We start from the raw sequence: 16,224 nt of genomic DNA, 5'->3' as shown, positions 1-16,224 counted from the left end.
GAGGTCATGTGACCAGGGTCTAGGCATGGGCGCCTTTCGGTGATAAAATGGTGTCACGAGGTAAATTTTCGCAAAAAAAAAAACGAGAAGGGTTTTATTATTTTGTCATTGAAAGATACTCGTTTAACCACGCGGGCCATCTCCATCTTTCGCAAAGGCCGGTTTGGCCGCTTTTACACCACGCATTATCCACCCATCATGTCGGATGAGACGGTCCAGCTACCTCCCCTCAGCGGGCCGCCGGTACCAGGCAGCGCACATCTCCATCAGCAGGCTACCGGCACCAGTCGGCGCACCACACCTCCACTCAGCGGACCACCGGCACCTGTCAGTAACCAGTCAGCACCCGCGTCAGCGGGCTGGAACTCGGCACCTGTCAGCACACACTTACTCTCAGCAGGCCACCGGCACCTGTCATCGCGCACCTCCCCTCAGCGGGCCGCCGGCACATGTCAGCGCACCACTCCTCCCCTCAGCAGGCCGCCGGCACCCGCCAGCGCGCAACTCCCCTCAGCGGGCTACCGGTACTAGTCAGCGGTCTTGATCAGAAGTTGCCAGGTGGCAGGGCCCTGTGTGAAAGTCGACGGGAAATAATGCATGGCGCCAGAAGCTGATTATTTCCAGACATTTATAAGTTAACATTTTGAGTTCAGCGCCATTCCATACCGCAATGGGCACCCTTCAACTCGCTTTTGCATTATTGGCTGCAGATGTGTCATTTATGCTTGCCTGCGCAAAGTTACCACATGGCCTGACCGGACTTCATCCCGGGTTTGGCTAACTTATTTTTGTTCTGGAAACTTTGATGCATTTGGTGTGCGCATTCTATCACAACAGGTTTGAATCGGCTTCAACATATCAGTTTGCGCTGATCATCCGGTATCCCGTGGTATATTTGTCGATGGGGAATACCGATCTAGTGTGCGGTGACCTCTTTAGGTCACAGTTTGTGGTACCCCGTGAAAAACCAAGAGGTGCCCTCGCTATCTTGGATGGTCCAGATAGGTGGAGATTTTAAAGACAATCGATCGGGTGGAGACTCCAGTTCGTTGTGTCGCGTGTCGAAGTTTGTGGGGAAATTGTAATACACGAAAACTCATAGGTGTATAAGAAAGTCTGCTGTCCTTCAATATGCTTGGGTAAGGACTTTAAAAAAAAATGTACTCCATCTTAATGCCGGATCGAATGATATGTGACATGCATATTGTTTGTCGACATTTAACGGGTGACTTTTATGACATCTGGAGGTCAAACCAATCGCTGCCTCACATTGCGGTCCGTAATATGTCCGTACACCTTGGGCTATCTTTGGTGTAAGTTTCATTGCAATCGAAGGGGTTGGCTAATTCTGCTAAACATGAATATCAAACTGCTGCTTGCTCCCCACCCTTTTTGTAGGGTATCCAGTGGTTTGATCTTCAGAGGTCGTAAAGGGTTACTCGATATTTGTCGACAAACATAATACTCGAGTTATGTGTACATTCATACTAAACAGACTTATATCGATCGCAATACGTTAGGCCACCTTACTTATCTTTTATCTCGATTGACTTGATATCCGGTAACGTTTAGAGCTCATAGGTTTTGAAATGCCGTGAAAAAACGAGAAATTCCCTGGTTAGCGGTGCTGCACCACACTTAAAGCTCGGGATACTCCAGTTCATGGGGTCTCGCACTGATGTTAAGTTGAAGTAACGCATTAAGCAAAACACTTGTTAGTTCAAAAGAAAATCCGCAGATAAACTCTTTTAGTATTGTGCGGGTAGAAGGCCACCCAATTCTCTTTCATAAACATACAAAATGTTATTCAAAGTACAGATGTAGCGCCTAGTGGCTATCGCTCGCTGGGCTTCAAATATATGGCTTTAGTTGTTTATTTGCAGTTTACTGCACTTTAAGTATGAATTGGGCATCCGGCATACACCACTTTCCTACGTCATATTTCTATCACACGAAACATCATATTTAGCCGCCACGACCTAGCTACGACTGCTACGTAAAAGCGCCACCGTCAAAAAGAAAACGCTGGCCTTGATCCGGCGGGATGACCTTGATTTATAATGTCTGTATATTCGTATGTATGTATTAAGTGTTGAGGAATCAGCGTTACGGGCCGGCGTGTCCCCTCATCATCGTAATACAAAGTTTGAAGGTAAGGTCATGATATGTCACTCAGATATTGATCCTTTATGATGATTTATGGTATTTAATGTCACATCTCTACCGATTGGTGTGAAACGTGCCTTTGCAACGTCAGGTACAAATGTCGATGATCACTCAACCAGCTTCTACTGTACCTATTTTTTTTAGCTAGGTGTGGGAGAGAAGGGGGAGAGTCAATGTACACATTGCATGTCATATGATCATAGCTGACTGGGCATATACTCTAAATTTACCCCAGGGAAATACCATATGTTCTCCAACATCATGCCAGTTTGTTAAAAAAATCCTGCAAGATCACCTAGTATCTTATGTTAACTCCTTGTCTGGGAGGGGGGGGGACACTGCTGTTTTAGCCCTTCCCTTGTCTATTTCCTGATACCTACAGGCTATATGTATGCATGTCACCATGAATCACGGTATAGCTTTATCATGTCTAACATGTAACATATCATAAAGACAAAGATTAGATGCAGTTACCATGTGTTTTGGAGGGAAGGTGGGTCAGTTTTTGGGGTCATCAGGTTTTTAGTAAATTTTTAGTCAGGTTTTGCCTGTTTTCCTGTTTAGCCTTTCCTCAGATAATTGTGATCCAACACAATGGCCCAAATGAACCCCAGGCCCTCATCTATATACTCTAAAATCAACTCCCACACCCTATCCTCATACTTTTGAATCAAGAAACATGTGACTTTATACAAGAGTCAAACTTAGTGCAAATTTTATTTGACATAACATTCATATTTTTGTGTTCTATGCTTGACATGTATTTGCCACCTATTCTTGCTTTGGTGCTTCTAGATAAATGGTAACAACATAATAATGGATATTTGGTAAGCAGCTGATATAGAGCCTTCCTGAGAGTTAAGGCATTTTGTTTCAAGGTGGTGGCAGGCTGCTGAAGGGACCACAAAGTTAAACTTTGCCTGTATTCAGTCACATAGGGGTTCAAATGGACATATATGCTTCCTACTTATGGAATATGTTCTAAGGTAGATATAAGTATTGAAAATTTGTTTAGGAATCTGAATGTAAATATCAAACTGCAACTAAGCTCACATACATTAGCCAATGATATACTTAACATTTGGTCCCCATGTACTTGTGCTTATTGATATGTTCAAACTGACACTCATGGCAAAAGAGGCATGCCATGCTATACTTAAGCACTGAAAAATCCACCATGTTGAGTAGCAAACAGGGTTGGAGAGTTCCATGTGTACTTCAAATTGTCAGAATTTAGCAAAATGTGGTGAAGGTTGGCTTTTTCATCACTCTAGAATTGTGACAAGGTCATCTCTTCCCTTTTGCTGGACCAGTCTGCTCCCTATCATTAACTTAAATTTTACCTGATATAAGTTTGCACACTTGATTTTGGTTTTTGGCTTATGGCTTAGTGATGTATTGTTATTCATATCACCTTGATTTTAATTGTTGGAGAAGTAATTTTTGTAGAACTGCCTCCCAATGTATTTTGCTGATTCCCTGGATGGTGCACTGTTTTCCAGGCCCTGACACTGCTAGTCATGCAGTGCACTGCAACCTAGGTAATTGTTGCCAGGTGCAGCAGCCTGCAAGGGTTTACAGCACTGGCTGCGCTGTTGGCAGCGCAACTGCCATGACTGGCAGCCAGCGCATGTTCCTGGTGGATGGCCAGGCAGTGTACCTGGAGGGCCTGGAGGGTGGCGGCGACATCAGCGAGGATGTGCTGCAGCAGGCACTGGTGCAGCTGGCTGATGACAGAGGGGAGGTTGAGCCAGCCAGTGATATGATTCAGGATGCACAGAGGCTGGGTAAGCCCCTCTGGCATGCACTGCCTGACTGGGTGATCAAGTTTGCCATTTGCTTTGCAATAGCATTCCCTGCTGATGTGTGCTTTTCAAGTATTTTATAAGTTATTTAATTGACTGTGGAATGATGAGAGCTGTGCCAGAGTGTCCAGAGTTTGCTAGATCTACAGAGCAAGCATGCGGTATTAACCCTGGATCCATGGACCACACCCATGTTCACTGCATGGATGTCATGAATGGCATAATGGCATAATGGCACAGACATAGTGGTTGCTGATCCTGTGTTTGTGGTGTGTCAGCAGAGGTGGGGGACGAGGAACCGCTGGAGGAGGATGGGGAGGGCGTGCTGGCCGTGCTACAGGATGAGGCCGGCCAGCAGCAAACAGTGCACCTCACGCCCAGCCAGGCCGCCGCGCTCGGCATCGACTACCAGCAGCTGCTGGCCGCCGCTGCAGCGCCCATCGATACGGTACGGGAGCCGACTCCACGTTGACCAGCGGGCGCAACATCCGCCTGGCTACTGTTGCCAACAGGCGGCCCAGGCGCCGCGGGATCTCGCTGTGTTGCTACAAATAGGCCTCAGGTCGGATGCTGTGTTTACGGTTGCGTGACCCGCAGGAGGTGGCCGATTTGGGGCCGGAGCCTGTGCGGGAGCGGCGGCCGTCGGTCGGCGAGCGGAGCACCGCCCAGGAGGTGGCCTCGCTCGCCTCCTCCGTCGTGCTGGACCTCAACGAGCAGCCAAGCCTGGTGGACCAGTCGGTGGGCGGTCACAAGGTGGGCGCCGGGCTTGGGCCGCCCAGCGGCTGAGGCCGTGTGATCCGGTGGCGCCGCCGGCCCTGTGTGCTGCCTGACCGTCATCAGACGGCGCTCTACGGGCCAGCGCAGCCGCCCGCTGGCTGCTTTCCTGGCTCGCTCCGAAGGTCCATTGTGGCCTGCCAGCGGGGTGGACGCAGCTTGGGCCGGGGCATCACTGGCGACAGGGTCGTACAGTGCCCGCCTTGCCACGCCTTACAGCTCGTACAGTGTAGGCTGTGCCTCGATCGGCCGATTCTCGATTGTATTCCAGCATGAAGTAGCGGCGGCTGGCCGATGAGGCAGGCAGGCGCCCGGTGTTGCCGGCGACAAAGCCTCGTGTCTGCGGTAACGACGCCGATCTCCTGGTGGCCAGGTGACGTACACGTTCGAGGTCGTCGACGACAAGGACGCGGCGCCAGTGGACGCTGACCGGCCCGTCGGCATGCCCGGCCTGCTGGCCAAGACGCGCGAGATCATGACGCCGCGCGTGCGTGCCGGTGATGCGCGACAGATTCAGCAGCAGATCCACAGGACGGCTGCACAGGTGAGCCAGTCAGATCCAGCAGCAGATCCACAGGATGGCTGCACAGGTGAGCCCGTCAGATCCGGCAGCAGATCCACAGGATGGCTGCACAGGTGAGCCCGTCAGATCCAGCAGCAGATCCACAGGATGGCTGCACAGGTGAGCCCGTCAGATCCAGCAGCAGATCCACAGGATGGCTGCACAGGTGAGCCAGTCAGATCCAGCAGCAGATCCACAGGATGGCTGCACAGGTGAGCCAGTCAGATCCAGCAGCAGATCCACAGGATGGCTGCACAGGTGAGCCAGTCAGATCCAGCAGCAGATCCACAGGATGGCTGCACAGGTGAGCCAGTCAGATCCAGCAGCAGATCCACAGGATGGCTGCACAGGTGAGCCAGTCAGATCCAGCAGCACAGGATGGCTGCACAGGTGAGCCAGTCAGATCCAGCAGCAGATCCACAGGATGGCTGCACAGGTGAGCCAGTCAGATCCAGCAGCAGATCCACAGGATGGCTGCACAGGTGAGCCAGTCAGATCCAGCAGCAGATCCACAGGATGGCTGCACAGGTGAGCCAGTCAGATCCCGCAGCAGATCCACAGGATGGCTGCACAGGTGGAGCCAGTCAGATCCAGCAGCAGGATCCACATGACGGCTGTGCAGGTGAGCCCGTCAGATCCAGCAGCAGTATCCACAGGATGGCTGTGCAGGTGAGCCAGTCAGATCCAGCAGCAGATCCACAGGATGGCTGCACTGGTGAGCCTATCAGATTCAGCAGCAGATTCTACAGGGTGGCTGTGCAGGTGAGTCCATCAGATCCAGCGGTAGATCCACATGACGGCTGTGCAGGTGAGCCCTTCAGATCCAGCGGTAGATCCACAGGACGGCTACGCAATTGAGCGCATCAGATTCAGCAGCAGCAAAGCTAAAATGTGGTGGACGTTCGCCACATGGCACGTTGGGCAGTGTGGTTGCTGATTGGTGTGGTATGATTGTCATAACATCAGTCGTGTTGGCCTATACGTGGCGTATTGATGCCGTCCTGACATTGCGAGAGTGAAGCAACTGTGTTTCCCTACGTTGTTTCCCTACTGTGTTTCCCCACAGTATGTTGTTCAAAGCATTACCCAACGAGCGCTGTCGTGGGTTTGTTGTGTGTTGGCGGCTGTATGTCTGGCTGTAGCCCCGTGCTGGCGGCTGTATGTCGGGCTGTAGCCCTATGCCGGTGACTGTGTGTCGGACTGTGGCTCTTTGCCGGCGGCTGTATATCGGGCTGCAGTTCAACACTGGCGGCTGTATGTCGGGCTGTAGCCCCGTGCTGGCGGCTGTATGTCGGGCTGCAGTTCAACACTGGCGGCTGTATGTCTGGCTGTAACCCCGTGCCGCCGGTTGCCAGGTGCTGCGGACCACCACACCGTCGGCGCCGGTGCCCAGGGACCCAGTGACTGGGGGATACCTTTCGGCGGCTAAGGTCAAGCGGGGACCGGTGTACAACACGGGGCCGAACGCTGTGAAGAGCAAGAACAAGACAGTCATCAACACGGCCAGCTCTGTGCAGGAGGTGAGGCGGACTCCGCCGGCCGGCTCCAGAGACGCAGCCGGCCGAACATACCAGCGTCACGGCATCGGAAGGCATTGGCCACCTGGTTTCCACCTGTCGTACATGTATAACCCCCGTGTGTGGAATGTCATGGCCGTGTATACGTGTGGGCGCCTGGTCCAATGTGATCCATGTGACCCCGCGGATGTCCTTGGTCAGCTGACGACGGGGCCCCGCGTCAGCGACCCGCGCCCGGACGCGTCTGACCCATCCCTACCCCTCTGGGTTTGGACAGAAGACGACGAGCGCAGCGGCGGCGGCGACTGCAACTGGGACTGCGGCCGGGACTGCGGCTGCGGCTGCGGCTACGGGTGCGACTGCGACTGTGACTGCAAATGCGGCTGCAGCCGGCGGCGCGCCCTCCTCGACGCCTCAGCCCGACGAGGATGACGATGACCTGCCGGTGATCCTGACGCCGATGAACGGCGAGGAGCAGCTGCCGGACTTCATCGAGCCGCGACCGGGCCTGCGCATCCTGGTGCGACCGCTGGAGGCGTCCGAGGACAGCGGCGGCGGCGGCGGCGGCGGCGGCGGCGGAGCAGCGCCGTGCTCACGGCCGCCCGGCTCCAGCAACAACCCCATCCAGCTAGTCCAGCAAGGCAACACGTTCAAGTCGCTACAGCCACTGAGCGCCGAGCAGCTGAAGCAGATCGCCGCCGTGCTCCAGCAGAGCAGGCTAAACGTGCCGAGTCACGCGCGCAACAGCCTGTACGACGCCGACACAAACACGCGCGTCGTGTACAGGTAAATCGCGCGCGCGACATGCCGCACGTACAAATCCTGCTCAGCCTGTGGGCACGAGTGCGCGAATTTCTGTTCTGTTGTTGCAGTCGCTAGCAAATAGGCTGCCACGGTAGATGACAACATCGGGGCGCCGCCCTTGGGCGCACTGAAATCGAGTCTGCAATTTGCAGCACCGAAACCTCTCTCATTGGCCCACTGAAATAGAGTCAACTGTGACGCATCTGGTCCCTGACGCCGGCCTGTTGTCTTCCCTCTGGCGGCGGCGCCTGACGTGTGTTGACGCTGCGGCCGGCCGCTGCCACAGGGTGGTGTATCCGGACGACGTGGGTCGGGCCGGCGGTGGCCGGGGCCGCGGCAGGGGCCGGCCCAGAGGCGCCGGCCGACCGCGCAGAACGGTCGACGACGCCGACGCCGACTGGTGGCCAGAGATGACGAGGGTACGCACGCCACCGGAGGCCAGAGATGCCGAGGGTACGCACGCCACCGGAGGCCAGAGATGACTTGCGTACACACGCCGCCGGAGGCCAGAGATGACGAGGGTACACACGCCACCGGAGGCCAGAGATGACGAGGGTACGCACGCCACTGGAGGCCAGAGATGACTTGCGTACACACGCCACCGGAAGCCAGAGATGACGAGGGTACGCACGCCACCGGAGGCCAGAGATGACTTGCGTACACACGCCACTGGAGGCCAGAGATGACGAGGGTACACGCGCCACTGGAGGCCAGAGATGACTTGCGTACACACGCCACCGGAAGCCAGAGATGATGACGAGGGTGCGCACGCCACCGGACGCCAGAAATGACGAGGGTACGCACGCCACCGGAGGCCAGAGATGACTAGGGTACACACGCCCCCGGAGGCGTGCGTACCAGATGACGAGGGTACCCACGCCACTGGAGGCCAGAGATGACTTGCGTACACAGGCCACCGGAGGCCAGAAATGACGAGGGTACACACGCCACCGGAGGCCAGAGATGATGAGGGCACCCACGCCTCTGGAGGCCAGAGATGACTTGCGTACACACGCCACCGGAGGCCAGAGATGGCGAGGGTACGCACGCCACCGGAGGCCAGAGATGACGAGGGAACACACGCCCCCGGAGGCGTGCGTACCAGATGACGAGGGTACACACGCCCCCGGAGGCGTGCGTACCAGATGACGAGGGTACGCACGCCCCCGGAGGCCGGGCTCTGTCCGCTGATGCGCCAGCGCCCCCTGCCGGCTCAAGCCAAACAGCCAACAGCCCCGGCCGCCAGCTGACCGGCGGCGAGCGGCCGGAGCTGAAGGCGGGCTCGCCACGTGTTCGCGAAACGCGCGATCGGGTGATGTCAACACAGCTGTGCTGTGTCATGTAGCAGAATAATGCCTTCAACGCGTTTGCTGGTTGCCTATTGTTGGAGCTGTTCTGGACGTTTCACACATGTTAATTTGCCGGTTTTTTTACCTCAGGCTGAGAAAGCGGAGAGGAAGCGTTCCGCGACGAAAACCCGAACTGGTCGCTTGTCGAAGCCGCCGAAGCACATGGTGAAAGACTACAGACACATCCACCGGTTAGACTGCTCTCGCTCTCGCTGTACGCTGACTCGACGCTGTGCTGCGCAGCCATCCGCCCCGCAGGTGCCCTGGCTAACCAGCCCTGTGGGCTGTCTGATTGGGAGATGACACGCCAGGTCGAGGTGCGTGCGTGCGATGCGAAGTTTGCCCGCGCCTCGCGGACTGTCACAGTGGCGGTGCTGGAGTCTTGCACGATTGCGCCGGACAGGCTCCAGTGCGGGCACGGGGGATCGGCCGCCAGCGATCTGTGCGGGGTCCGGGTCAGCCGCGGCAGGGCAACGTGGCCGGCGGCTCGCCCTGACCGGACGGAGAGCCGTCGGCACGGCGCGGACGGCCGCGCGGTCCTGGCCGGTAACGTTCGGCCGCCGCTCGCAGGCTGGACTTCAACTCGCCGGACCTGGACGATTCTGACGGCGGCTACTCGGACTGGGAGGATGGCGACGCTGCCAACCGGGACCGGGATGGAGCTGACACCGGCGGCGGTGAGCGGCGCGGCGTCCGGAGCCGGGACTGGGACGGGACTGGGATCCGGCTCCGGACCCGCGCCCGGACCCGGACCCGGACCCGGACCCGGACCCGGACCCGGACACAGACCCGGACCCGGACCCAGACCCGGACCCGGACCCAGACCCGGACCCGGACCCGGACCCGGACCCGGACCCGGACCCGGACCCGGACCCGGACCCGGACCCAAGCCGGACGCGGACCGGACCTGGGACCGGGACAGGGAAGGGCCTCACACCGGTAGCGGTGAGCTGCTTCCGGCCGAGAAACGGACCGGGAACGGCGACTGGACCAACACTGGCCCGTCCAGTCCCAGGCCGAATCCCACGGCAGCGGGCCCGTGTATTCTCCAGCTTGTCACCAAGCACCCATGAGCGCAACAAGTATTGTTTGAACAGGCGTCGGACAAGTGTGCAGTTAACTGAAGAAGGTAGGAAACTTGAACTGTGTGCTCTTGGGGATAAGACGATGTGTCCTTATATATGATCATCAACGACGTGTCCTTATATATCATCATCATTATATCATTATCATCATATAGCATCATCAACGTCCTGCAAGTCGACGTAATTGTTGGGATTCCCGGTCTCCTGGACTCTCCTTGGCCAGGCGCAGGACTCAGCCCCGTCCTCGGACACGCCTGGCAAGGTCCCGTCCTCGTCCTCGGACATAACAGGCACGGTTCCGTCCCCGTCCTCGAACACACCTGGCACGGTCCTATTCCCGTCCTCTGACAAACCTGGCACGGTCCCGTCCCCGTCTTAAGACGCACCGGGCACCGTCCCGTCCCCGTCCGCAGACACACCTGGCACGGTCCCATCCGTGTCTTCGAACACGCCTGGCACGGTCCTATCCCCGTCCGCAGACACACCTGGCACGGTCCCATCCCTGTCTTCGAACACGCCTGGGACGGTCCTATCCCCGTCCTCGGACACACCTGGCACGGTCCTATCCCCGTCCTCGGACACACCTGGCACGGTCCCATCCCTGTCTTCGAACACGCCTGGGACGGTCCTATCCCCGTCCTCGGACACACCTGGCACGGTCCTATCCCCGTCCGCAGACACACCTGGCACGGTCCCATCCCTGTCTTCGAACACGCCTGGGACGGTCCTATCCCCGTCCTCGGACACACCTGGCACGGTCCTATCCCCGTCCTCGGACACACCTGGCACGGTCCCATCCCGTCTTTAGACGCACCTGGCACGGTCCCATCCCTGTCTTCGAACACGCCTGGCACGGTCCTATCCCCGTCCGCAGACACACCTGGCACGGTCCCATCCCTGTCTTCGAACACGCCTGGGACGGTCCTATCCCCGTCCTCGGACACACCTGGCACGGTCCTATCCCCGTCCTCGGACACACCTGGCACGGTCCCATCCCGTCTTCAGACGCACCTGGCACGGTCCCATCCCCGTCCTCGGGCACACCTGACTGACTCTTGCGCTCCGTCGGCAGGCGGGTCAGCAGCCGGTGAGGGCGATGAGGAGCGGCCGGCGTCGACTCTGAAGCCCAAGCGGCAGCTGCCGCAGACCATGCGGGACCGCTTCACCTGCCTCACCTGCGGCGCGCTCTGCATCGGCTACATCCGACTGGAGGGCCACTTCCGCAAGTTCCCGGACCACGAGCGACCCGGTGAGACGGCTGGCGCCGGCCGAACACGGCCAGGCGGCGGCCAGGGGTCGTCGCGGCCGCCCACCTCCAGCCGGCTGGCGGTGGCCAGGTGGCGTTTGCTTCAGCTGAGAGGGTGTGCTGGAGCAGCGCGGTTTTTTTGGTGTTGGCGTTTGACATAAATCTAAGCTAAAAAACCGGGGTCCGAGGCGGCATCCGAATCCTGGTGTTTTGAATTCGCGCCCAAGTCCGTCCATCACGTACGTCATAGTCCGATTTCATCGGTTTCGCTGCAGGCGAGTCCTAGTTGGGAGGGCGGGTTTCTTAGCGTCCGCGTCCGCCGCTGAGTTTGTCCTTTACACAGCAGATGGGTCATTGTCCTAGGGTATTGAGCCCAAGTCCATGGCCGAGTTCGCCAGCTCCGTACAGATTGGTCATCGTCCTGGGATATTGAGCTCAAGTCCGTGGCCGAGTTCGCCAGCTCCGTACTCTGGCGTACTATTCGGTAGTATTGTATTGCATGAGGGATGAGTATGTATTGGATGAGGGATAGCTACCGTATCGGATGAAGGTCCTAACGGCACCTAGCCTACCCCATCAGCCATTGTAACGCGGCCTGCGGAACCCACCTCGTGCGGACTTATCAAACGTTCTGTATTCACAACGATCGTCTGCGGTTACTATCTCTATCACATGTCTTCTTGTCTGTCTGCCCATCTGTCGGTCAGTATTGGTTTAGCCAGGGAGGGACACATCACTGCACAGATGCTGTGAAATTTGCGCATGCGTCGGACTCAGCCTTCGTAACGAACCACGATATGAACCCACGGCCGTCTGAAGCCGATGTCGGTTACGGTGTCATTGGGATGGAGCAGGGAGGTTTAGCACGAAGCAGGAAGGAATTTTTTACCTCTGTAGGAAAAACCATATATGACGTAGCCAACTGCATATGTAAGATGCCTTTGTATGAGAAGCCATGTGCATATGTAAGATAATTATGGTTTTGAGTTGCCTTGAAAGAAATGAGTTACACAAAGGCCCAGCCTCCGAAAGCATGTAGCAAGCATACCGCTCAGGTTTTCCGAGCAACGACGAATATAGCATTCCCCCACGGAGGGGCTGTCAGTTTGTGCATACACTGAAATCACAGAAAATAATAAAGACACGCCGCGTGTCATTGTGCTGTGAACCATTGGTGTGGCTGAGGCAGTGCTATACCAATCCCATCGGCTGTCTGTCTTGTCGCACAGCGAAGCATAACGAACTACAAATGAATCGCAAACGTTCGATGTCGCTGCACATGGGGGGATGTATGAGCGTTAAACAGCCATGGAAACTCAACGACCTAGCCAAGGGGTGCCGCGGGTGTCGTGATGCAAGGGGGTTTACACTATGTACCGGCGATTTCGCAGGAAGTTAGTCCAAATCCCGGGGTGTGGGGATAATTTGACATCTGCCCCTCCGTTCACCTGGTATCGTTGAATCACTAGTCAACGTTGCCTCGCCGTCAGTGAAGCTGCTGGCGCCAGCAGTGCCGAGGCCACCCTTTTGGCGTCGTCGGTTTATCCTGTTAAAATCTCTCACTATACGGTATACCTGTCGCATTAGCTTGAGTAGTGGTGATTTTTTTAGTTTGAGCTCAGGCTCGAGCTTAATTTCTAGTTCGCGTTCACGTTCCCGGTTTTGAGAATCTTTGAGTCTCTGCTTGATTCACATCGCAGCCTGAACCAGAGTCCACTGTTTTTGGTGATCCACTGGGTTGGAGTGCATATTTATCAGAGCCTGAGTACGATTTATCCGGAAAAGAATTCACCTCAGTTTAGTCTGAGGCCCGTAAAGAACTTGGGTCCCGAAAAGCCTCCGAAGCCGGCTTGTCTCGGCATCATGCCTTCCCGTTACCCTGTTTGTATCTAAATTTGGCCATGCAGGCATCCGTGGGTACTACCATTCCCGATGCGACCTGGTCCAATCAGGATTTAAGAGTTTGCAAAATAGTTCTGTTTTTATGATGTCTGGCAAGGCGTGGACATTTTTCTCACAAATGATCAGGAGTCCGTGGCATGTCAAGGTGTCTGGCCTGAACAGTCTATTCACTCCACGCAGTAATCGTGTTATGCCCTTCTATGGATGTGTAAATTCAGTAAAGTATGTTTATTTCACCGCGCCACCAAAACATTAAACGATGTGCCGTACTGGAGCTCGGTCATGGGTAGTGCTGCACCGACCTGGAATAACCTGTATTCCCACTCACGGCTTGCGCTGCGCCCGCCTGGAGTAACCAGTGCGCCCGTTCTGCAGTGTACACGCCAGTGAAGTCCGCCCAGAAGGCACCGACCAGAACACGTGAGTGTGGCGAGCGTGTCCTGCGCCGCCGGCTGAGCGCCGGCTAGACCAGCTCAGCCGGGGGCGTGTCAGGTAGTGCTCCGGACGGGACGGGACAGGACGGGACGGGACGGGACGGGACGGGACGGGACGGGACGGGACGGGACGGGACGGGACGGGACGGGACCGCCCTCACGTGCTGGTGCCTGCTCGCGGTGATCCACTCATCGCTACCAGGCTCACCTGTGCAGTCAATCCCAGTTCAACCGGATCAAATGCAGTTTGAACGCCGTCACTCCGTCTCGAAGGGGCCTCTGGATGCCTACGGGTGGTGGCAAAATGCCGCAAAACATACTTTCAATGCTCATGAAAGATGTGTGGCATCTGGACAAATGCGTTGTGTACATTTCTCTGCGAATGCTTTCTGTTGGATTTAAAATTGATTCTGGATGGTTTACATGGGTGGCTTCGGGTTTGGGTTTTGGGATCGATTATTATCACAGTAACATCGGTTGCTGAGTTATGATGGCACTGTCAGGAGGCTGGAATCTAAACTCTGTTTCGCCCTAAGCAGTTGTGTGACAAGGCTAGAGGCGTTCGACGTCTTCCATGTGAGGCTGCGGCTAAGCAGTGCAGTGTTGACCCTCGGTGCGGCCGTCTGACCTCGAGCCGGTGTCGGCGCCGGGTTGACCGCGACAGCAGGCAGAAGGGGTGGCCGACAGCGCCGGACAGACGACAAGGCGACCGTCACACCGCTCCGGCCGCCTTCCAAGCGGCCCCGGCTGGAGCCGGACCCGGTGAGTTCGTCACCCCGCCGGCCATAGCGCCCCTGCCGCGCCTTGGCCCGTGTAGGCGCTGGGCGCGCATGCTTTCCTTTGGCGTTTCCTCGACATTGGCTGTACTGTCTAGCCAAAGGTAAATGAAATCGGAGCGAAGTGGGCACTTGTCCTCAGTAGTCAGGAACATGATACCGAAGTTTCGGTCACGTACATCTTGGAAGTATTGAAAAAAATGGTTCTCTTACGCTGGCCGAATTATGACTTCTAACCGGCGCCAGGCGTGACTGGTTTATTTTGTGGGTTTCTTTCGTAACTCATTTTGTTTCCGCCATTGATTCATAAGCGTTCTTCTGTGCAAGGACGCTCGAACAAAACGTTATGCCAAGCGACCCACTGGGTGTGGCTGGTGGCTGAGCGGTGGTCAAGCCGTAACCGCCTCGCCTCTCCTCTCCCCTGCAGGAGGACGACGAGCACACACCGCCGATGACGTCCGACCAGCTGCTGGCCACACTGGCGGTGCAGTCTGGCGGCAGCATCGAGAGGCTCTGTGACAGCATGCTGGCCGTGGTGGCCAGGTTCCGCGAGCACGTGCGGACGGCGCTGTGCGCCGCCGACGGCCAGCAGAGCGGCGGCGTCCTGCTGACGGTGAGGCCGGCTGTGACGTGCCAGCTGCGCACTGTCGTTGACGGTGAGGCCGGCTGTGGTGTGACCGCGGCGCAAACTGTCGCTGACGGTGGGGCCGGCTGTGATGCGACAGCTGCGCACTGTCGCTGACGGTGAGACCGGCTGTGATGTGACAGCGGCGCAAACTGTCGCTGACGGTGAGGCCGGCTGTGATGTGACAGCGGCGCAAACTGTCGCTGACGGTGAGGCCGGCTGTGATGCGACAGCTGCGCACTGTCGCTGACGGTGAGGCCGGCTGTTATGTGACAGCGGCGCAAACTGTTGCTGACGGTGAGACCGGCTGTGGCGTGCACTTGTGCAAACTGTCGCCACCCGCTCCTGACGCGTGCCGTCCTGCTACAAACACGACATGGACTTAAGCGTCATCAGGGGTCGGTATGTACGCTGCGGAAGCTCAACGTAAAAATGGGCTGCCATTGGCCAAATCAAGTGTGTGGTGAGCAGTTTCCGACGGACGGGCTTGCTTTCATGGGCTTGCTTTCATGGGCTTCATGGGCTTCAATGGGCTTGCTTTCAGATGGACGCCGACAAGTCAGCTCTGACGGGACTCCCGACCGGCGAGTACGCGCTGCGGTCGAGCGCGCAGCCGACGCCCGACACGGGCCAGTCCACGGTCGGCCCGGCGGAGGCGGTCGTGCTGGACGCGGGGCCGCGCGTGGCCGCGGCGCCCGTCGCCGAGGCCGAGCAGCGGCCCAGCACGCCCGGGCGCGCCGCCGCAGACGTCCTGGACGAGTTCGTCGGCGGCCTGGTGGACGCGGCTGGCTACGCGTTCGCGGCGGACGGTGGTGTCGACCCTCCGGCTGCGGGAAAGCTGGACGGGAGCTCGGTGGCCGGTCTGGAGACGGCGCAGGCCGAGCTGAACCTGACAGGCGCGATGGGCGGCGCCAGCGCGCCTCTGCTCGGACCGCGGCCGTAGGCTGGGCGCTACACGCCGCCACTGCGCCCGCACCCGTCACATCATCCCCGGCTGCGCGGATGGCTACTGCACTGCTGCAGTTACTGCAGCCGGATCGCCCGGCTGTGCTGAGACTGGCCACGACAAGGGCCGTTGTGGTGTGTGTTCATGTTGCCTCAGTCGCGCTCCGCCCATCGCGTATTTTTACAGCGAGTTACAGTACAAGCCATGCCACGTTATTGCTGTGCGCCAAATAT

The 16,224-nt window shown here is 57.3% G+C and overlaps 1 protein-coding gene across 1 annotated transcript; it reads left to right on the top strand.

The window, feature by feature from the left end:
• Positions 1-2,097: 2,097 nt before the first annotated feature.
• On the top strand, positions 2,098-15,988 carry LOC119094299 (uncharacterized). The gene is made up of 16 exons (XM_037217373.1): positions 2,098-2,152; positions 3,722-3,953; positions 4,253-4,359; positions 4,569-4,724; positions 5,119-5,289; positions 6,663-6,827; positions 7,102-7,610; positions 7,915-8,047; positions 9,068-9,168; positions 9,548-9,654; positions 11,135-11,311; positions 13,586-13,630; positions 14,309-14,406; positions 14,848-15,033; positions 15,590-15,725; positions 15,792-15,988. The coding sequence occupies exons 2-16, from the start codon at positions 3,779-3,781 to the stop codon at positions 15,986-15,988; spliced, it is 2,463 nt and encodes an 820-aa protein (XP_037073268.1). The 5' UTR covers positions 2,098-2,152; positions 3,722-3,778.
• The last annotated feature ends 236 nt before the right edge of the window (positions 15,989-16,224 follow it).

Source organism: Pollicipes pollicipes, unplaced genomic scaffold, assembly GCF_011947565.3.
Source record: "Pollicipes pollicipes isolate AB1234 unplaced genomic scaffold, Ppol_2.1 Scaffold_4002;HRSCAF=4701_pilon_pilon_pilon, whole genome shotgun sequence".
NCBI lineage: Eukaryota > Metazoa > Arthropoda > Thecostraca > Pollicipedomorpha > Pollicipedidae > Pollicipes > Pollicipes pollicipes.
This window is presented reverse-complemented; position numbering and strand designations above follow the sequence as displayed.

Coding starts and splice junctions, on each gene's coding strand:
- LOC119094299 (XM_037217373.1), top strand. CDS start 3,779: ATGACTGGCAGCCAGCGCATGTTCCTGGTGGATGGCCAGGCAGTGTAC. Junction 4,360..4,568: donor ACCTCACGCCCAGCCAGGCC/GCCGCGCTCGGC, acceptor CGTGACCCGCAG/GAGGTGGCCGATTTGGGGCC. Junction 6,828..7,101: donor CGGCCAGCTCTGTGCAGGAG/GTGAGGCGGACT, acceptor GGGTTTGGACAG/AAGACGACGAGCGCAGCGGC.